This window comes from Coregonus lavaretus (assembly GCF_964263955.1).
Source record: "Coregonus lavaretus genome assembly, chromosome: 2".
Lineage (NCBI taxonomy): Eukaryota > Metazoa > Chordata > Actinopteri > Salmoniformes > Salmonidae > Coregonus > Coregonus lavaretus.
Window position 1 is genome coordinate 37631457 of NC_139989.1, and position 22445 is coordinate 37653901.

Consider the following 22445-nt stretch of genomic DNA (forward strand, 5'->3'; position numbering starts at 1 on the left):
GCATCGCAGTGCTAGCTGTGCCACTAGAGATCCTGGTTCGAATCCAGGCTCTGTCGTAGCCGGCCGCGACCGGGAGACCCATGGGGCGGTGCACAATTGGCCCAGCGTCGTCCAGGGTAGGGGAGGGAATGGCCGGCAGGGATGTAGCTCAGTTGGTAGAGCATGGCGTTTGCAACGCCAGGGTTGTGGGTTCGATTCCCACGGGGGGCCAGTATGGAAAAAAAATATTTAAAAAATAAAATAATGTATGCACTCACTAACTGTAAGTCGCTCTGGATAAGAGCGTCTGCTAAATGACTAAAAATGTAAAACGTAGACTACAATTATACAACAGTTGGCTAATACTTTACCTGTGTGAACAAGCATCAAGTTTTGGTTAAAAATTAATACATTTAAGGTCCAGACAAGGTTCCAGTGCGAGCATATGTGCCGAATACCTTAAGATGTTACAGGTGTCAAACTTATGGGCATGTGGCAGCAGTATGTAGGAGGGAGATTCCAAGGTGTGAGAAGTGTGCAGAAGGGCATGAGACTAAGGAGTGTGAAGCAGTGGGGAAAGTGGTGGTGTGTGCTAATTGTAGGGGTGGCCATGGGGCTGGGGATCAGACATGTCCAGTGCGAGAGAACCAGGTTGAGGTTTCCAGGGTAAGAGTAGAGAAGAAGTTGTCATATGCGGAGGCAGTGAAGAAAGTAGAGGAAGATGGGTCAAGGGGGAGGGATCCTGAGAGAAATGGTGTGAGTAGTAGAGATGTACCAGTACAGAGGGATAAACCAAAAAGTGATATATGGTTCAGCAAGATTGGATTTTTAGCGTTTATAGCAATGGTTATTAATTGTACTGCAGGGATGGAACGCAAATCGAAGATAATTGAGGTGGTGGCAGCTGCAGAGAGATATTTGGGTGTGCGAGACTTGACAGCAGAAGAGGTCCCGTGTAGCTCAGTTGGTAGAGCATGGTGCTTGCAACGCCAGGATTGTGGGTTCGATTTCCTCTGGGGGCCTGTATGAAGAAAAACAAATGCACTAACTAACTGTAAGTCACTCTGGGTAAGAGCGTCTGCTAAATGAGGTAAATGTAAAGTGTTACAGGGAGTGTTAAGTGGTGATGTCCCATCAATTCAGGTTGAGGTAGGAGTGAGTGTATTTAAAAAGTGGAGAAGGGTGGGGTTAATCATTAGTTGTAGTGTTAGATGGTAGGGTATTTCATTGCTTTGGTTTATTTTATTTTTCAAGGAAAGATAAGGGAGTTGATCTCCAGTCTAGTAGGTGGCGGTAATGCAACATATTGGATGCCAACCGCCGCTAAACCTCATTGAAGAAGAAGAAGAAGAAGAAGAAGAAGAAGAAGAAGAAGAAGAAGAAGAAGAAGTCCAGACAAGGTACGCGCACATGAAAACGCGCTCGCGCGGGAGATAGGGAGGAGTTTTTTTTTGCCATAGCAGCGGGGCGTGATATCCTTCCGCGGGAGTCAAGCGCGGCCCTTTCCCTCCCGACAACACAGGATGAACAAGCAGCATTGCTGCTAAAACATTTTTTTTGAGGTTCCGCGTTTGGAAATAGCGCATATCCAGAGTAAACTCATCGGCTGGGGGATACCGGGCGTGTATGTTTTTTCTCACCGGCTTACATTGATTTATCCACGGTCCTGTTACATTGGCTGAACACTGAAGAAATATAATCCGGGTTGAGTTGTGCGCGGCAATCCAACTAGCTAGCGACTACTTCTGTGAAGAGTGGTTGGGACAGAATGGAGCTGATAACAATCCTTGAAAAAACTGTCTCTCCAGGTGATTATAGAGCTCCAAATACTTGTCTTTAACATTTGCTATGTGAAGAGGTTAGGTCCAGTAACTTGACATAAATGTATTTGATAGCGATAACGGGTGAAAGTTAAATCTGAAAAAGGGAGGAGGGAAATGCCTTGCTAGCTAGGCTGCTAATGTTACGGCCTACTCACTCCGCGGATGCGGCTTCTGTGGTGAGCTCGCAAACATGCTAACTTTTAGCACGTTATCTAATAGTTCAGTCTGGGCGGCATTAACAGTGCTGCCAGTTTTCAAAATAAATTATCCGTTGAAAAAGTTGTCGCCCACATAGTTTGTCATTTTGATGTTATGTTTTTACTGGTTTGATACGTTTAGTTACCTATCAATTAACTTTGCTAGCTAGCCATTCATGTGCAACTAAGTCGGCCCTGCCTTGCTCGCCCGCTAAGTTTAAAGATTACTAGTTAGGTACTGAAGTTAGCATGTGCATGATGTGCCGATGTGGAAAAAATATATATAATAAGCCTGGACTCGATCGTGTAAACATTAGCTCGTATACGCTAGTTAGTGAAGTAAACACTTGTACAATGAACGTGGTGATGTAACTTGGACAGCTAACTAACGTTAGCTAAAGAGTTTCGTTAGCAGCTAGTCGCTAGTGAGCATAGCATCCCCGGTAGCCAGCGTGTTGTATATGTGTCATCTAGCTAACTAGTTAGTTAGCTACTGTAACGCTTGATACATTGGCTATTTAATTTAGCTAGTTAACGAACTAATCTCTCATCGGGATATGTACACCCACAATTTCCCAAGTAGATAATCGCCGTAGCAGTGAATGTGATCACTGTTGCGAACTGTACCAAGTGGCTAACGTTAGCTAGGTAATCGTGGTAGCCTACCTAGGCAATCGTTCTAGCTAGCTAGGCAAAGTAGGAATTGTAGATGCATGCTAACAGAACTTTGCTGCTTCATGTTGTAGCTAACTAACAAGTGCACTAGCTATTCACATACTATAACGCTAACATTTTCCCTCTCGCCCCCTCAGATCGAAATGAACTGGAGGCGGCACAGAAGTTTCTGGAGCAGGCGGCAATTGAAAATTTGGTTTGTATAGCTACACATTTATCAGTCAAACGGATAATTTATTCCGGTCACATTCAGGTCTGGCGCCAGAAACACAGGGCATGAACTCAATGAATTGCCGGCGTTTTCAACTGGGCCCTTCCTTCCTCCATCTCGACATTATAGCAGCAGCGTCACACGCCTCAGCTTTCGCGAATGAATGGAGACCTAGCATTAACCCACGTTAGCTAGCTAGCACACCAGCTATACCCATGTCGCCATCCAGTGCCTCGACATGATCACTTGACATACTCAATTTTCGACAAATTCTCGTTTGTGATAAAAAAATGCATTCAGATTAATATCACTTGAGCAATATAACCCAGCCATAGAAAAACGAGTTCACTGATAGTGATATCACCAGCAGGGCGGATTACCCTGTTTTGAAATGGACACATGTGGCTAACATGTTGTAATCCTATAGCTGCATTTGATTCAGTATGATATTCATGATGTACCTAATAGTTCACCAGAAAGCTCCAGTTATCTACTTTTAGTAGGAGCAAGAGCACTTGTCCCCCCTCCCTGACAGATGGCCATTGCATTTTTGGAGTAGAAAGGGAAAGAGGGTGTAGCTTGCTGGCTATAGAAGAGGAAGTAAGGCGTGATCAAGGCATCTGTCATTGAGCTATATTTTTACATAGCTATTTAGCTTTGAAATATGGGTCCGCTTGTGTGTATGCCATTTGAGAAAACATTTATGCTATGATATTGTGTTTACTATTTTGGGCAGTGGCAGATCCCCCCCAGAAAAAGCTAGCTTATGCAAGGTGTGCAAGACTCATTTGAACCGAAAGTGGCATGCTACTTACATCTGACACTTACCCTTTCTCCTGCTTGCACTATATTGTCCATGTGTTACATACAAATTAGATGTGTTGTATATTCTGCAGGGTAGTCAAAAGCTACACATGTATTATGTAATCTCCCACTTCTTTGGCCACACATCCATATGTAGCTTTTTTCAAGTCAAATTATTTGTTTTATTTTTTTACATTTGAGTCATTTAGCAGACGCTCTTATCCAGAGCGACTTACAGGAGCAGTTAGGGTTACGTGCCTTGCTCAAGGGCACACTGCCATATATATATTTTTTACCTAGTCGGCTCTGGGATTCAAACCAGCGACCTTTCGGTTACTGGCCCAACACTCTTAACCGCTAGGCACCTCACAAAGGTACCAAATATCTATGGCTCTGTTTGCTGGGCTATGCTGCTCTGTGAATGTTAGTCACATAATTAGCTAGTCAGATCAAAAACTATTACAGGAGTCATGATACAAGTGTTGCTAAATGTCCTTTTGTGCTGCCCTCCACTGTCCTTCATTATCATTGTCGATCGAATTATGATTAAACCCAATCTGTATTTTAACCCATCAGCTAAAGGGACATAGAGATTTCCTCTCATCTAAGTATTTGGATATACTTTTTTAATCTCCAGAAAGCCTAGATTGTGACATCAAGCTAGACACTTGATGCCTCATAGGCCCCACTAATGGGAAGACCTGGAATAGGGGTCACAGGTGGTATCCTGTAGCTCAGTTGGTAGAGCATGGCGCTTGCAACGTCAGGGTTGTGGGTTTGATTCCCATGGGGGGCCTGTATGAAAAATGACTAATGTAAATGTATCCACAGATGAGCTCTTATAGCTAAAATTGGTCACAAAGCAGAGTATACAGTGCCTTTTGAAGAGTATTCAGACCCCTTGACTTCTCACATTGTTACGTTACAGCTTTAATGTAAAATTGATTAAATTGTTTTTCCCTCATCAATCTACACACAATACCCCATAGTGAAAGGATTTTTGAATTTTTTGAAAATTTATAAAATAAAACCCCCGGAAATATCATATTTACATAACTATTCAGACCTTTTACTCAGTACTTTGTTGAAGCACCTTTGGCAGCGATTACTGCATTGACTTCTTGGGTATGACGCTACAATTTTTACATTTTAGTCATTTAGCAGACGCTCTTATCCAGAGCGACTTACAGTTAGTGAGTGCATAAATTTTCATACTGGCCCCCCGTGGGAAACGGACCCACAACCCTGGCGTTGCAAGCACCATGCTCTACCAACTGAGCTACAGGGAACTACAAGCTTGGCCTACTTGTATTTGGGGAGTTTCTCCCATTCTTCTCTGCAGATCCTCGCAAGCTCTGTCAGGTTGGATGGGGAGCGTCACTGCACAGCTATTTTCAGGTCTCTCCAGAGATGTTCAATTGGGCTCAAGTCCGGGCTCTGACTGGGCCACTCAAGGACATTCAGAGACTTGTCCTGAAGCCACTCCTACGTTGTCTTGGCTGTGTGCTTAGGATCGTTGTCCTGTTGGAAGGTGAACCTTCGCCCCAGTCTGAAGTCCTGAGCGTTCTGGAGCAGGTTTTCGTCAAGGATCTCTATACTTTGCTCCATTCATCTTTCCCTCGATCCTGACTAGTCTCCCAGTCCCTGCCGCTGTCATGTGGCTTCCGTCTAGCCTGATTGGTGGAGTGCTGCAGATATGGTTGTCCTTCTGGAAGGTTCTCCCATCTCCACAGAGGAGCTATGTCAGAGTGATCATCGGGTTCTTGGTGACCTCCCTGACCAAGGCCCTTCTCCCCCGATTGCTCAGTGTGGCCTGGCGGCCAGCTCTAGGAAGTGTCTTGGTGGTTCCAAACTTCTTCCATTTAAGAATGATGGAGGCCACTGTGTTCTTGGGGACCTTCAATGCTGCAGACATATTTAGGTACTCTTCCCCAGATCTGTGCCTCAACACAATGTTGTCTCGGAGCTCTACGGACAATTCCTTCAACCTCATGGCTTGGTTTTTGCTCTGACATGCACTGTCAACTGTGGGACCTTATATAGACAGGTGTGTGCCTTTCCAAATCATGTCCAATCAATTGAATTTACCACAGGTGGACCAATGAAGTTGTAGAAACATCTCAAGGATGATCAATGGAAACAGGATGCACCCAAGCTCAATTTCGAGTCTCATAGCAATGGGTCTGAATACTTATGTAAATAAGGTATTTCTGTTATTTATTTTTAATTTGCAAAAATTTCTAAACCCGTTTTTGCTTTGTCATTATGGGGTATTGTGTGTAGATTGCTGAGGATTTTTTTTTATTGAATTCATTTTAGAATAAGGCTATAATGTAACTTGGGCTCCCGAGTGGCGCAGCGGTCGCTACAGACCCTGGTTCGATTCCAGGCTGTGATTGGGAGGCACATAGGGCGGCGCACAATTGGCCCAGCATCGTCCTGGGTAGGCTGTCATTGTAAATAAGAATTTGTTCTTAGCTGACTTGCCTAGTTAAATAAATAAAATAACAATGTGGGATAAGTCTGAATAAGGCACTGTATATGTAAAACCTAGACCTAAACAAGTTATTTTAGCAGTTTGTTGTTTTGGTTACACAAACACATTACAGATCTGATTTAAAACAACCACATATGGATCAAAAGAGATTTGTGGAGCCCACTGCTGCCACTCACTGACTGCAGTATAAATGGAATTTAGTGTCTTAAATTGTTTTGCTATTGCATACGAACCTGCTCTGTCATGTCTGTTGATTGATTACTAGCCTCCTACATTCTTCAGTTGCTGAATGTAACTGTTGAACACTGTTCAGAATGACTGCAGTGAAATGTAACTCATGCTGGGGACTGAAAGACTGTGGTGATGAATATTTTGTCTTATCTGTGTTTTACTAAACCACTACCATCCTATGGTCCGATTGTTAAAAAAAAAAAAACATTTTAAAAACTCCCCCCACCCACTCTCCCTGTCTTTCTCCAGCCCGCGTTCCTGGTGGAGCTCTCAAAGGTGCTCGCCAACCCTGGCAACACCCAGGTGGCTCGCGTGGCCGCAGGGCTGCAGGTGAAGAACTCGCTCACCTCCAAGGACCCGGACGTGAAGACGCGCTACCAGCAGAGATGGCTGGCCATCGATGCCAACGCCCGGCGGGAGATCAAGAACTTTGTAAGGAGAAACTCCTCTTCCACCTCTTAGTGCAGATGGATTTATACTTTCTACCTTTTAGTAGGCTTTTATCTGGTCTCCCGGCTCCCCACCTCCACCTTGGGTTGAAGTATATTAAAGCCTCTATTACGGTTTTGTTAAGTGATAGTGTGGGTTACACAGTGACAATCATTTCATTCAAATATCCCCTGGGGGAAAAGAGGATCCAGGTGCTGAAGTTGATTACACCTCGACCCTCCCTCCCCCGTCAAGAAACCTACCCAGCCAAATGACTTATTTGACTTAAGCCCTTGGCTCCTATAAGAACGAATGTCCATCTCATTCGGTCTCACCCAGCCAAATGCACCAGTTGATTCACCTCTGACCCCCCCTCTTTCACTCCCTTCCAGGTTCTGCAGACCCTGGGCACGGAGACGTACCGGCCCAGCTCGGCCTCCCAGTGCGTGGCTGGCATCGCCTGCGCAGAGATCCCCGTCACCCAGTGGCCCGAGCTCATTCCCCAGCTGGTGGCTAACGTGACGGACCCCAGCAGCACCGAGCACATGAAGGAATCCACCCTGGAGGCCATCGGATACATCTGCCAGGATATCGTGAGTGCCCCCGACGCACACACTTGCGCACATGAGAAACAGTGGTTCTAACCTCAACCCGCCCCACACAACATCAAACTGCTGTAATATGAAACTTGAGACATTGTTTCCTTGATTACAATTGCACCAAGACAAGATTCCAAAATCGAGGTTAGACTTAATTGCTGTCTTTGTTTTCCAATGCATGTTTCACTGCAGAGCAGACGTAACTTCCATGAACAACTGTCTTCTCTCCTCCCCTGTACTGTAGGACCCTGAGCAGCTGCAGGACAACGCCAACCAGATCCTGACGGCCATCATCCAGGGCATGAGGAAGGAAGAGCCCAGCAACAACGTCAAGCTGGCCGCCACCAACGCGCTGCTCAACTCACTGGAGTTCACCAAAGCCAACTTTGACAAAGAGGTGTGTTTGTGTCTCCTGCCCCGCCCTGCCTCGGTCCCACTATATTAGTGTGTAAGTTCCTCCTTTGTCGCATGCTGTGACCCCAAAAATTGAATGATGAAATGGACAAATCTGAGCCTGTTTATAGACTTAACTGTCTGGTCTGTGATGAGAAATCATGCACCACGCTGAACATGTGATGGATAACCCCTACCACAATATCTGAGACCTTCACAAATGCTTACCCAAAAGGCTGGGTTTTGAATGCGTTGTCTATGGGCCCGTCGTAACAGTGAATCGGTTTGTGTTTTTCAGACGGAGAGACACTTTATAATGCAGGTCGTCTGCGAGGCCACACAGTGCCCAGACACCAGAGTGAGTATCGTGAGTTTCTCTTTTCTATTTAAACCTTTTTTGGCACATTTATTCCATGCTTTCAGCCAATAATCATATTCTTAACCAATGTTGGTGAAATGCAATGTCTGTCTCCCACAGGTACGAGTGGCTGCCTTACAGAACTTGGTGAAGATAATGTCTTTGTATTATCAGTACATGGAAACGTACATGGGCCCAGCACTGTTTGCGGTAAGCACCCCCCCTCTAACTGTGGTCCTCAAGTTAGGTGCTGAAAGGCATTATTCTGACAGGTTTTTAGATGTGCTTCTTGATGGACCTTATCAGTTACTGATATTGTAGGGTTGCTTGTTGACCACTTGTCTGGTCTGTGATGAGAAATCATGCACCACGCTGAAAAGCCTGATGTATAACTCCTACCACAATATCTGAGACCTGCACGGACACGAACGCCAGTGGTCCATATCAAGGACACTCCTTTTAAAATGAACGTCCTGACCCCCTCCCTTTGGTCTCTGTCCTCTCCCTCCCCTACCCCAAACAGATCACAATAGAAGCCATGAAAAGTGACATTGATGAAGTTGCCTTACAAGGAATCGAGTTCTGGTCGAACGTGTGTGACGAGGAGATGGATTTGGCCATCGAAGCGACTGAGGTGAGCCCCCCCCCCCCCCCCCCCCCACACACACTTTCAAATGTGTTTCAACTCTATAAACTAAACACAAGGCAACACTCCAGCCCACAAATGTAAATTTACACGTTTTATATATTATAACACCAGAAAGGGACTCAGTGATCCATGTTGCTGAGTGATGATATAGCTCACCTGTTTGGTCTGTGATGAGAAATCATGCACCACGCTGAACGTCTGATGGATAACCCCTACCACAATCTCTGAGACCTGCACGTACCTTGTGTTATTTTGTAAACACTCCATTATGCAGCCGTTAAGCTGACACCCTTACCTTATTTTAAAAGCACACTGCATACAATGAAGTTGCACAGCAGCAAAAAGGCAAATATTCCTCTAAGTTTGGTACATCTCTCTCCCCCCAGGCATCGGAGCAGGGCCGGCCCCCAGAGCACACCAGCAAGTTTTACGCCAAAGGAGCCTTGCAATACCTGGTGCCCATCCTCACCCAGACACTCACCAAGCAGGTACGCAGGAGAAGAGCCCGCGGCAGACATTTTACACCTCAATATCCTCTTGATTACACATTAGGCCACAGCTTTGATACACCCACACAATTCAAATGAAGCCTCTGTACACACACTATTTCAGTGTATAGTTTTTTTGTGTTTAACACAAGGCAAGATTCCTTGCCGTTCACAGCCCAGCCTAGCTAACACAGCCGACACACAATTCTAAGTGAAACCATGTTAATGAAGTTGGCAGAGGGAGAAATTGACCAAACAGGTTTGGATTAATGTGAAGTATGTGAAAAATGCCAGCCACAGAGTGTTGAAACCTTAACCGGACAGAGTAAGCCAGCCAGTGGAAGGGAAGGGAAGGCAACACCAGCCAGTTAGTCCTTGGAGAACAGGGCAGCGGTGGTGACTCTCCATGATATAATGTCAGCCGGAGACACTAAAACATCCGTCATAATACCTCTATAACCTAGAATGATCCGAGACAGAAACCTATTAATAAGGATATGGGTGAATAAATTACTGGTATTAAAATCTCTGTACAATACCACAGTCCTCAATCTTTATATAAAATTAAGATTCTGCCTCATAGGAAAACCTGTTTGGTCTGTAATGAGAAATCATGCACCACGCCTGAACATGTGATGGATGACCCCTACCACAATATAAGACCTGCACAGACATGTAACAAGTCAGGATAAGGGGGGGGGGGGCGGGTTGGCTCCTCACCCATCCAGACACCACCATTTTGTGTCTAATACCACAGATACAAAAATAGTTGATAGTTCCCCAGGAAGACGGTGTGCACTGCTACCACACATTCTATAATTAGTACAAGTGTACGAAGTGAAGTCTAGCAGGGAGGTGTGAGGGTATCTGTACCTACCATCCCAGTCTATCTATTAGGGGCTTTAATGAGACACAATACGTGTCTAGCTGAATTTGTGTGTCCCATTTGTCTGTCCTTTGTGTTGGTATCGGTTATTTTGTGTTTGTCCTTTTGTACACAATGTCCTTGTTGATATGCTATAGGTTCATGTAAATGTATGGTCTCCTTCCCCTCTGTGTACAATCAGGTCATCTCTCCCGACATACCTTTTTATGTAAATGCATTTCTTACCTCTCACTTGTCCTCTGTGCAAGTCCAGTATCACACTTCTCCTTCCCTCCACCCCCTCTGTTCCTCTGTCATGTGACATTGGTTTCTCCCTACGTTCTCAATGTCTTAACATTTTATGTGAATACGTCTCCTCTCTCTTCCTCCTCAGGACGAGAATGACGACGACGACGACTGGAACCCGTGCAAGGCGGCGGGCGTGTGCCTGATGCTGCTGGCCACGTGTTGCGAGGACGACGTGGTGCCTCACGTGCTGCCCTTCATCAAGGAGCACATTAAGCACCCCGACTGGCGCTACCGCGACGCCTCAGTCATGGCCTTCGGCTCCATCCTGGAGGGCCCCGAGCTCAACCAGCTCAAACCCCTCGTCATCCAGGTAACGAACTACACCACATGTAGAATATAGTAGGCATGGCGGACATGAAGACATACCAGAAAGTATGAAAATTGTATGCACTCAACTGTTAGTCGCTCTGGATAAGAGCCTCTGCTAAATGACTAAAAAATAAACGGAACACAATATGATGATCTCAACCAGCGGCCTGCTATAAGCTAACATATCGGATAAAAGAGGAGACTTGACTATCTGTTAGAAAAATTATCTTGGTATCTTAAGCAGAGTAGTGATGTGAAGTTTGGCTCTTTTTACTGACTTGAATTCGATCAATTATCAGTTATAAACATACATTTTTCTTCTCTATGCTCATAATCTATTTCCCTGCGCGCATATGACAGACAGTTGGTGGTCGGAGGAGCGTGTATTAAACCTGCTGTAGGTAGGACTCATTACGGCCAGACAAATGAACCAGTCACTCAGAAAAACGAGTCAGTAAAAAGTTGTTCAAAAAGAACGACTCGTTCGTGAAGTGCACATCAATAAGGCATAGCCCAACCAGCTCAAACCCCTTGTCATTCAGGTAACTACACCTGCTACTGCTGTAGAATGATACCTACTTACTGATACTACTGTTTTTCCCAAGGGGAAGTTTCGGTGGAGTTTCACAGCAGCATAGACTAACGTGGTGTGCAGGGAAGAGAATTGCTTGTGGCCACGTAGAAATGGATCTGTTGTAAAGGTCTTTGTCTAGGCCGTAAGCGTTTCTCCGTTTCCTTGTGTTGCATGCCCATCAGATAACGCATTGTCTTTTGTGTGCTCTAAAACTCCCTTATGGTTAATAATGAAACTATCTGCAAGTTGGGCATTAAATAATAATAATAATAGTATGCCATTTAGCAGATGCTTTTATCCAAAGCGACTTAGTCATGTGTGCGTACGTTTTTACGCATACATTTCAATTCATCGTTAGATGAACCACCATGTACCCTAAGTTGTTGCCAGGGTAATCTGGTGTTTACAGACATGTTCATTCACAAGCAGGCTGGACTGGAGAGGCAGTGAGGAGGGCGGTATCAGCTGAACCACCATGTTCTTTCATGACTGTGTGTGAATGGTTGCGTCTCAAATGACTCCCTATTTAGTGCATGACTTTTTTTACCAGGGCACATAAGTAATGCACTATGTAGGGAATAGGGTGCCATTTGGGACACCGACTATGCCCCAATCCTTGACCCCAAGCCTTGTTGAACTGATAACTGAAGTTGGTGCTTGTCTTGGAGTGTGCCGGTGATGAGCTTGTGCAAGTGTCCATAGTGGTCCTCTGTAGCTCAGCTGGTAGAGCACGGCGCTTGTAACGCCAAGGTAGTGGGTTTGATCCCCGGGACCACCCATACACAATAAATGTATGCACGCATGACTGTAAGTCGCTTTGGATAAAAGCATCTGCTAAATGGTGTGTGTGTGTATGTATATATATATATATATAATCACAGAGCTAAAACTTGTCATTCACTAGGCACCAAATTCAAGAAAACTGGCTGAAACAGGGAGGGCCTGCCTGACGTTGTCCAATAAAATAATCTTGTTTCTGCTTTCCATTGTAAAACGGAAATATGTGAATCTAATAAGGCAAAAAAATGCCATTAAAACCTTGTATCTGGTCTGTGATGAAAAATCTTGTACTCAAGACCCTGAACCCTGATGTTTAATAGGATTTATCTGAGACCTGCACAGACAAGTTCAGTAAGGCTGCATTTAGACACACTCTGTGATAGTGATGGGGGGGGGGGTATTATTTTTGCGCTAGTTGGCTGTACCTGCACCAAAACTCCAATATCTGTCCTTCATAGTTTGTTCATCTTTTTAAATAGGGAGTCAATTTGTTGTCAGCACTTTTTATTTCCATGACTGATCAAAACTCATTTTCTCATGACTCTCTCTTGTCCCCTCTGCAGCAGACATATGTTTGGAACATCGAATCGCAATAAAATCCCACTATCGAATCGCAATACATATGAAACCGTGAGAATCGTAATACATAACGTACTGGCACCTATTGTAGCCCTGTGTAGCTCAGTTGGTAGAGCATGGCGCTTGCAATGCCAGGGTTGTGGGTTTGATTCCCACGGGGGGGCCAGTATGTATGCATGCACTAACTATAAGTCGCTCTGGATAAGAGCGTCTGCTAAATGACTAAAATGTAAATGTACCTAAGTATCGTCGTATCGTGAGGTCCCTGTAAATGCCAAGCCCTACTCTGTAGAGGCTCTGTGGCAATCCCTGGTGGCCCTTTCCCTGTTTCTGTTGTCTTTGACATATACTACCGTTGTAAAATCTTGTCCACTGCCCTCCCTCTCCTTCCAGCCCATGCCCCTCTCGCTACACCTGAATACTGCTGTTATATTAACAGTACCCGTCTTTCTCCTCTTGAATGCTGGTTGACAGTACTTAATAATTAATGAATTACATGTCTATAGCGCTTTTCATAGAATCTCAAAGCTCTTAAATGGGAAGACTTCATGTATCTCCGCTCCCCCTCCTCTGCTAATTGACACTACTGTGGTTAGTGACCAGTCTGCTCTTGTTTCTCCCCTCCCAGGCGATGCCCACGCTGATTGAGTTGATGAAGGACCCCAGTGTGGTGGTGAGGGACACCACAGCTTGGACGGTGGGCAGGATCTGTGAGCTGCTGCCGGAGGCGGCCATCAACGAAGTGTACCTGGCCCCTCTGCTGCAGTGCCTCATCGAGGGCCTGGGGGCCGAGCCACGCGTCGCATCCAACGTCTGCTGGGTGAGACAGAAGCTAGAGCCGCTTTTTTATTTGTTTGTCCATTTTAAAACCCAATTCAACAACACGTGGGTACAATGCATTTAAAATCATCGAGGATAACTCCAAAAGTTTCACAGTTTATTTCCATTGTGGGCCTCCACCACACATGTAGTACTTAATTAATCCCACAGAGATCATTGTTTTATTACCACAAGCATCAGCGATAGACTGCACAGTACAAAGACACTCGCTCAATTACAACAATAGATGCCTTAGATCTCAGTCCACCGCACTCGAGTGGAATAGGTTGTATCAAAGTATCTGTAGTTGAGAGAAATACCTGTCTGGTCTGTGATGAGAAATCATGCACCACGCTGAACATGTGATGGATAACCCCTACCACAATATCTGAGACCAGCTAAATAATATATATATTTTTTTTAAGGACCACAAATGATGACTCGATCATTCAGTGTTTCCATATGAATGCCCTCATAACATTCCCTCCCTCCCCTCAGGCCTTCTCCAGCCTGGCAGAAGCGGCGTACGAAGCCACAGATGCAGCGGAGGACCAGGAGGAGCCTGCCACGTACTGCCTCTCCTCTTCCTTCGAGCTCATTGTCCAGAAACTCCTAGAAACCACAGACAGGTAGGCAGGACTGTCCAGAAACCACAGACTTTGCAGAAACTCCTAGAAACCACAGACGGGTAGGCAGGACTGTCCAGAAACTCCTAGAAACCACAGACGGGTAGGCAGGACTTTCCAGAAACTCCTAGAAACCACAGACGGGTAGGCAGGACTTTCCAGAAACTCCTAGAAACCACAGACGGGTAGGCAGGACTTTCCAGAAACTCCTAGAAACCACAGACGGGTAGGCAGGACTGTCCAGAAACTCCTAGAAACCACAGACGGGTAGGCAGGACTGTCCAGAAACTCCTAGAAACCACAGACGGGTAGGCAGGACTTTCCAGAAACTCCTAGAAACCACAGACGGGTAGGCAGGACTTTCCAGAAACTCATAGAAACCACAGACGGGTAGGCAGGACTGTCCAGAAACTCCTAGAAACCACAGACTGGTAGGCAGGACTGTCCAGAAACTCCTAGAAACACAACCACAGACAGGTATGCAGGACAGGGGGACGGAACGGCACGGCACCTTCTGTTGTCCAGGACTGTAGAGGTTTAAAAAAAAAACTCTCAACTTGGCTAGTCAAACAAACTAGACATTTGTCTGGAGGAGTTCTTGAAAGTTAGCTAGAGACTAACTCTCTGGTCTGTGATGAGAAATCATGCACCACGCTGAACGTGTGATGGATAACACCTACCACAATATCTGAGACCTTCAATGACAACATTTGGAGATGTAGAATGGTGTTAAAATCTACTTCCTCAGGAAATCCTTTGAAGCCCTTAGCTGTACATACCCTTTTGGAGGCTCTGAGTCTGTCTTGTCCAGTCTCGTCGTCCTAGATCTGGTTTATGTGTTTGAATGCACCAAATTTTTGCCAAGAATTGTACGCATTTCTATATAATATAAAATGCTAATAATAAATGTTTTCCTGATGCGTAGTAATGATGATTAAGTGAATTAAATCAATGTTCTCCCTCTGTGTCCAACAGGCCGGACGGTCACCAGAACAACCTGCGTAGCGCGGCCTACGAGGCCCTGATGGAGATTGTGAAGAATAGCGCCAAGGACTGCTACCCAGCCGTGCAGAAGACCACCCTGGTCATCATGGAGCGCCTGCAGCAGGTCCTGCAGATGGAGGTGGGTCCCAACAGATAGAGAGGAGGGGTGGGAGAGAGGGATGGATTGGGGGGGGGGGGGATCATGTGGTCCCAAAAAAAGGGGAAAACCTTTTTGGTCTGTGATGAGAAATCATGTACTCACTACTCTGAAAAGCTCTGATGTTTACTTAAGGATTTATCTGAGGCCTACTTTAAACTATTAGACATTTTGCTTGGAGTCTTTTCTGTTTTGAAGAATCTAATGTTGATTTCATGTGTTCTCTCTCCTCTCAGTCCCACATCCAGAGCACGTCGGACAGAATTCAGTTCAATGACCTCCAGTCTCTACTGTGTGCCACCCTGCAGGTGAGACGAGCTGGCTTCATTCAGTTTGACCCTGAAACCATTTCAACCTCCTCGAACTAGAGGTAGGAGTAGAATACCTAGGGGGTCCATGAATACATTTAGCTGTCTTGAGTATTTGAAAGCCTTAGAAAAATATATACATTTTAGTACCTGTCTGGTCTGTGACGAGAAATCGTGTACTGAAAACCCTGATGACACTAATAGGAAGAATCTGAGACCTGCACAGACATGATCAATATGAGACTAGTAAAGGAGAGTGCTTTATGAGGAAAGATACCGTAGACCGGCACCCAACAAGGAAACAAGTTGTGGGTTGGAGTTTGTCTCAATGCTAGCCTCTTTCCCACGTCTCCTCACTGTAGCTAAATGATGATCGTTAGCCTGTGCTATGTTAGGTTAAAACCCTTTCCCTCCCCACTTCTCTATAGAATGTGCTGAGGAAGGTGCAGCACCAGGACGCGTTGCAGATCTCAGACGTGGTGATGGCCTCTCTGCTCAGAATGTTCCAGAACACCGCCGGCTCCGGGGGTGTACAGGAGGACGCACTCATGGCCGTCTCAACCTTGGTGGAAGGTGAGCCATTTTTAAAACAGTCTGACACACACACACTGTTTTTCTACCAACACCCTCCACCCATTTTAGTAGGATGAATTATGTTTATGTGAATCTAAGCAGTTAAACCTCGTATCTGGTCTGTGATGATAAATCTTGTACTCAAAACCCTGAAAACCCTGATGTTTAATAGGATTTATCTGAGACATGTTTCCAGCCACTTGGTCAATGTTAAACTGATTTCCACGCTTCTCCTTACAGTATGTAAATGGTGTGTTGCATGTCCAGTGTCACACGCCTCACTGAGTATGTTTACATGCACACTAATAATTCAGTATTGAAGTATTATGGCAGTAGGCCGAGTATGGCATTAGTCATGTAAACACCTTACTCAGCTCATCACAATGAAAGTAAACATAAGTCAATTAAAACACCTGGTTTTCTGAGCTATCTTTCGACTGATTAGGATATATAAATGGCTTAATCGGTGTTCCAGCGATGTATTTGATCTGTGTGTGCTAGCACCAGCAACGCAAGCCTCCCTCTTATGCGCAAGTGAGTTTGGACAAACTGAAAGTATGAATCTTTAGAAGTAGTTTTCACATACAAACTTTATATCTCCGGGGTCGGAATCAAATAGGCTTCCCAAAAAGAACATGGTCATTATGGTAGAACGTTTTATTTTGATTGAAGATTTTCTGCATTTATCAAAGTGCTATCAGGTAGACTGATTTCAGATGTGTCCATGTAAACAGGATTATTAGGGAAATTGTTCTTCTTGCAAAGCATGTAAACGTTTAAATCGAACTGTTATATGAGTCTGTTTTATTTACAATAAGCATATTATTGTGTGCATGTATCCATACTCAATGTTGTCCTGTAATGTCTTCTGTCTTTCCTCCTTAGTATTGGGTGCTGACTTTCAGAAATACATGGATGCCTTTAAACCTTTCCTGGGAATTGGACTGAAGAATTACGCAGAATATCAAGTGGGTTCTAGGATTATATGAATCTCTTAGTGTCAAAAACAAAAACTGTCCTCCCTTTCACTGACGCCTGTTCCTCTCGCTGCTCTGAGATGTGGCAGTTGGGATTTTAGGTCGTCACAGAGTAAAGCAGGGTCTATTTCACCCAGTGTTTGAGGTAGCAGGGCTGCCGTTATCTACACCGGACTTTGCTGGACCCCACACTTGAAATGCACTGATTTAGTAGCTAAGTTACTTCTAGTAATGCTTGCCTAAGAGTCAACACTTAATTATTTCACCTAGCTACACCACTCTCTCTCCCTCTCCCTTGTCAGGTGTGTCTGGCTGCGGTGGGCCTGGTGTGTGACCTGTGTCGAGCCCTGATGTCCAACATCCTGCCTTACTGCGATGAGATCATGCAGCTCCTGCTAGAGAACCTGGGGGTGAGTGTCACTTTAATTTCTGCCATCTGTGTTGGTAATGGCAAGGCTACCATTATCATTACTGGAATGTGCAGGACCATACGTTTGAGTCTTATTGCAGATTTACGGCCTCCGTTTTATTGATCGGTTACTTTGTAGAAGCATATAAATGCCTTCATGTCAAGCTGACCGTAGATACAAAAAAAATTATTTTATCAGAAAGAAAAGAGTCATGATTCCAGCTAAGCCGTTGTTCATATGGGTTAGGTTAATTCTTGTGGATACTAATGCAATTTGTCACCAGTACTGACTAAGGGCACGTGTGTTGCCCCCTGCAGAATGAGAACGTGCACCGGTCAGTGAAGCCCCAGATCCTGTCAGCTTTCGGAGACATCGCCCTGGCCATCGGAGGAGAGTTCAAGAAGTACCTGGAGATCGTCTTGGACACGCTGCAGCAGGCGTCGCAGGCACAAGTCGACAAGGTAGAACATATGGACACACACTGTACCACATTGGCATCCCTTTGTTTTGTTTGACCCTGACGCCTGTTCCTCTCGCTGCTTTGAGCTGTGGCAGTTGGGATTTTAGGTCGTCACAGAGTAAAGCAGGGTCTATTTCACCCAGTGTTCATGAGGTAGCATGGCTGCCGTTATCTACACCGGACTTTGCTGGACCCCACAAGTTTCTTCCCTGAGCATTTTTGTTGGAACCTTGTTAAGCTTGCCTCTTCCAGAGTTTGTTAGTGATATTAGTAATACGGTGCTCAATAGAAACAATGGATAATGCTAACATATGAATTGACCAGTTACTCTTATGAAGCCCTTTGGATTCCTCTAATGACCGTTGCGCTCCTCGATGCTGTCTGTCCTCCGTCCCGCTAACCTGCTGTGTGTTGGTTCCTTCCCCCTGGCAGACGGACTATGACATGGTGGACTATCTGAACGAGCTGCGGGAGGGCTGTCTGGAGGCCTACACTGGCATCATCCAGGGCCTGAAGGGAGACCAGGAGAATGTGCACCGTGAGTCCCCTAGCTACCATCCCCCCGGCATCATAACTCATCTACAGATTTTGTGGATCTAGTATTTTGGTGTATTGCTGACTATGGTATTGATATTGTCTTTAATTGTCTTGATGCCAATTGTTGGATTTTCCTGCACTAGTGTGTTTACAGTAGAGACTGAGGATTCCGTCCACTGACGCCTGTTCCTCTCGCTGCTTTGAGCTGTGGCAGTTGGGATTTTAGGTCGTCACAGAGTAAAGCAGGGTCTATTTCACCCAGTGTTCATGAGGTAGCAGGGCTGCCGTTATCTACACTGGACTTTGCGGGACCCCACACTTGCACATTGTGGCATTTGCCAATTTTCGCACTTTGGAGTGGGGCACATTTCCTAACAAGCATCCTTAATCACTTCTTTGCCAGAATTATGGCAACTTTGAGTGAATATTGAACATTTCTGTCACCTCTGTCTTAATTCTCATGAGTGTGCTGAACATTGTCTTCATTGTATCGCTCTGTCCTACCTGTAGCTGACGTGATGCTGGTGCAGCCCAGAGTGGAGTTCATCCTGTCCTTCATCCACCACATCGCTGAAGACGAGGACCACTCTGACGGCGTGGTGGCCAACGCCGCCGGACTCATAGGGTAAGGCAACTTGGATTATCCGAAAGTGGTAGTGATGCTTGCGTTGTGGATCACAATAATACTGAAGATGCTTTTGGTATGACACAGCATAGAAATGTTAGGGGCAGCTTGGGGCTAAGATGCATGGAGGAGGGCAGGCGATCTCAAGGCATGAGAAACACTTTAGTATGATGAATTCTGATTTGTTTTATTTTTGTATATAAGGAAAACCTGTCTGGGTTGTGAGATCTTGTACTCAAAACTCAGATGTTTTAATAGCATTTATCTGAAACCTGCACAAACGGTCAACAAGAAACGTATTTTTTTTTTTTTTTTTCATTTAGCAGACACTTATCCAGAGCGACTTACAGTTAGTGCATACAATTTTTTTGTTCATACTTGAAAAGGAGTTGTTTTAGGTAGCAAGCCTCTTGATCGGAGTCGTGTTCCCAGCGACTTGGTCAATGTTAAACTGGTTTCTCTGCTTCTCCTTACAGTATGTAAATGGTGTTGTTCCTGTGACATGCTTAGTTAACCCTTTCCCTCCCATGTGATGTAAAATGTGCTGCATGTGGTCCAACTCTCCCTCTTTCCTCTCCACAGAGACCTGTGCACGGCCTTTGGGAAGGACGTGATGAAGCTGGTGGAGCTGCGGCCCCTCATCAACGACCTGCTGACGGAGGGCCGGAGGTCCAAGACCACCAAGACCAAGACGCTGGCCACATGGGCCACCAAGGAGCTGCGCAAGCTCAAGAGCCAGGCCTGGTGAGTTACTGACCTACTGACTGTCACCCCTACAGCACCTCTAGGGCACCACGCAACCGCAAGGGAATAGCCAGGGATAAACACATTTTTTTTTAAAGACTGTTTGAAAGTTAATGTTGCGTTGGGAGATACTTATGCAGGAAATGCTAGTCTTGTCCATTTTATTTTATTATGGAGATGGAGTGAAATTGTAACTATTAGTGATTTCATGACAGATCATGTATAGACCGTGTCATTTGGTGACCAATTCTGAGATCTATAAATTCACTGTAGCAGCCTAATGAGAGATCACTCTCTGCATGCATTGAGCACGTGAACACAGGACTTTGGCTCCTTCAGCTAATAAGCTTTTCTTCCTCATTTCTCCTCTACAGATTTCATGCTGGTTGGGGATAAAATAGACAACGATGAACAATGAAAACGCCCCACTGGAATTTCTTCTGTCTTTTGCGTCGTGTCCGAGTTAAAGCAGAAGTGAAGCGTGCGCTGAGATGAGTGTCTGAGAATGTGAGAGCGAGAGTGAGAGTGAGCGAGGATCGACATCACACCACCTTCTGAGTACAATTCCAGCAGTCGCCGGCAGACCAGCAGCGCCCCACCCCTGAACCCCCACCACCACTTCCTTAGCCTCCCCACCACCACTTCCTTAGCCTCCCCACCACCACTTCCTTAGCCTCCCCACCACCACTTCCTTAGCCTCCCCACCACCACTTCCTTAGCCTCCCCACCACCACTTCCTTAGCCTCCCCACCCTCTTCTTCTTCACGGCCACCTGTGGACTGATTCTGACTCGACGACTTGGATCGCTGTAGCCGGCTAGTTCTAGAACTCTTCTGAAAAAACTAATATTAGTCTACAACAGGATCACCAGAGTAGAGAAAAAATAACTGCCAAAATGTGGTTTATTTTGAGGGAAAATACAAACAAAACATGATACGAAAGAACTCTATTATTTTGCTCATTGACCGATCTGTGGAAGACTTATTACTTTTTCCCTAGTCTTTCTTTTGGTTCCTTCAAGCACTATATGGTTGTGGACTTCAAAAATGGAGAGTCAATTTTACGCAAATGTGAACTGAACCGGAATCTGAAAAATGAAAACGTTTGGGGTGACGGAAATGCGCCCAAAGGATCACTGCTGGAGTTGAAGGAAGATGAAACGAGGGGGACGAGCGGGCGGTCTCCACCCCCCTCGTCTCCTACCTCTAGCCTCTCTGATATCCCCCAGCCTGCCCCTGCACGGAGCCCCCACAGCGCTGCAGGGGAAGAGCTGGCCAGCCTGGATGATGGAGTGTGTCCGTGAGGGAGGGGATTCACAGTCTCCACTCCCCCGGTTATTGCAAATAATAATAATAAAGCTTGACGCAAATTCAGTAAGATATATTTCTGATGCTGTTTGGGAGAGGGCGGTGTGGGCTTGGTAGATGACTTATTGGCAGCACTTAAGTGAATTGGCAAGAAGGTGTTCTTCCTTTATTTCCTGCAAGAGAATCACTGACAAATGTTCACCTTTTTATTTTAATTTTAATGGCATCATTTGTTTCTCTTCGTCTTCAGTGTGGGCTTCTAGATAAACAGACCCTTTCTTGCCAGACCTGTTAACAAGAATCGGTGAGGATTTAAGCGTTGGGTGCATCAGGATTAGTGCATATTAGTGCATCAGGATCAATCAAGGGAACACTCCCAAAAGCACTAAATTTGACATGTAATACTTTGACATCTTAATGTTAAGATGAGCAAGCAGTAGAAAACGAGTGCCAAATTTAGACTACTCGGCATAGGGTAAAATACAACAAGCAAACACACACTTGCATGCAGTTCAGAAATAAATCTATAATTGAACTACATGACGAACTAGTGAATTGGGCTTGTTTCGGTTCCCATTTGTTGGTTTCTCTCAGCACTTAGTTGGAAAAGGGTCACTCACCAAGCTGTTAAAATGAGAATCGAAGACGTTTATACAAGGTTATATTTTTCCATTGCTATGAAAAGAAACAATAAAATGATATCAAACATTCCCCAAGCAGTTCTGGTACTTTCCTCTGTATTCTTTTATCTTCCTTTTGTTTCTTGCAAAGGTTTGTAATGCAATGTGATGACTTTAGTTTCCATGGCAACACTTGGTTGGTCGAGAGATGCCCAGAAACTTCCAAAAATGTATCTTTCTATATTGACATAATCAATCGGGTTCAATTTTAACTTGTCTTCACTGTTTTGTACTGTTTACGTTCTCCAATGCATAAGCGTTGGATATGAGGCGTTTTCCATTTTGATTTGAGATGGGATCTTCTTTGCAGTGGCTTTGATTATCTCACACCACTTTGGATTGTGTAACATTGTCCTCATGGGCTTGGCTATTTACACCATGTCATGTGTTGAAATGATATTAAGCATTGCAATTTGAATATAGAATTGTGAACATTAGACAACCTGCTTTTTTTTCTTAATTTCCAACCTAGTAAACTAATAAAAATCT

The 22445-nt window shown here is 45.0% G+C and overlaps 1 protein-coding gene across 2 annotated transcripts; it reads left to right on the plus strand.

Annotated features, from left to right (window-relative positions):
* Positions 1 to 1490: 1490 nt before the first annotated feature.
* LOC311103596 (importin subunit beta-1-like) lies at positions 1491 to 21986 on the plus strand (the record flags this gene model as incomplete). 2 transcript variants are annotated; one of them, XM_084145190.1, is made up of 22 exons in its annotated part: positions 1491 to 1787; positions 2812 to 2870; positions 6667 to 6849; positions 7239 to 7439; positions 7690 to 7842; positions 8137 to 8205; positions 8317 to 8406; positions 8720 to 8830; positions 9232 to 9333; positions 10593 to 10817; positions 13378 to 13569; positions 14067 to 14197; positions 15170 to 15317; positions 15572 to 15643; positions 16072 to 16216; positions 17102 to 17184; positions 17496 to 17603; positions 17921 to 18064; positions 18496 to 18601; positions 19111 to 19225; positions 19808 to 19969; positions 20344 to 21986. In XM_084145190.1, coding segments are annotated over exons 1-22 (2640 nt in total). In that variant the 5' UTR covers positions 1491 to 1747. The 2 variants fall into 2 exon arrangements, with proteins under 2 accessions (XP_084001316.1, XP_084001317.1); XM_084145191.1 differs by lacking the exon at positions 20344 to 21986 and having other exon boundaries at positions 8137 to 8196; positions 19808 to 19973.
* Positions 21987 to 22445: the final 459 nt, after the last annotated feature.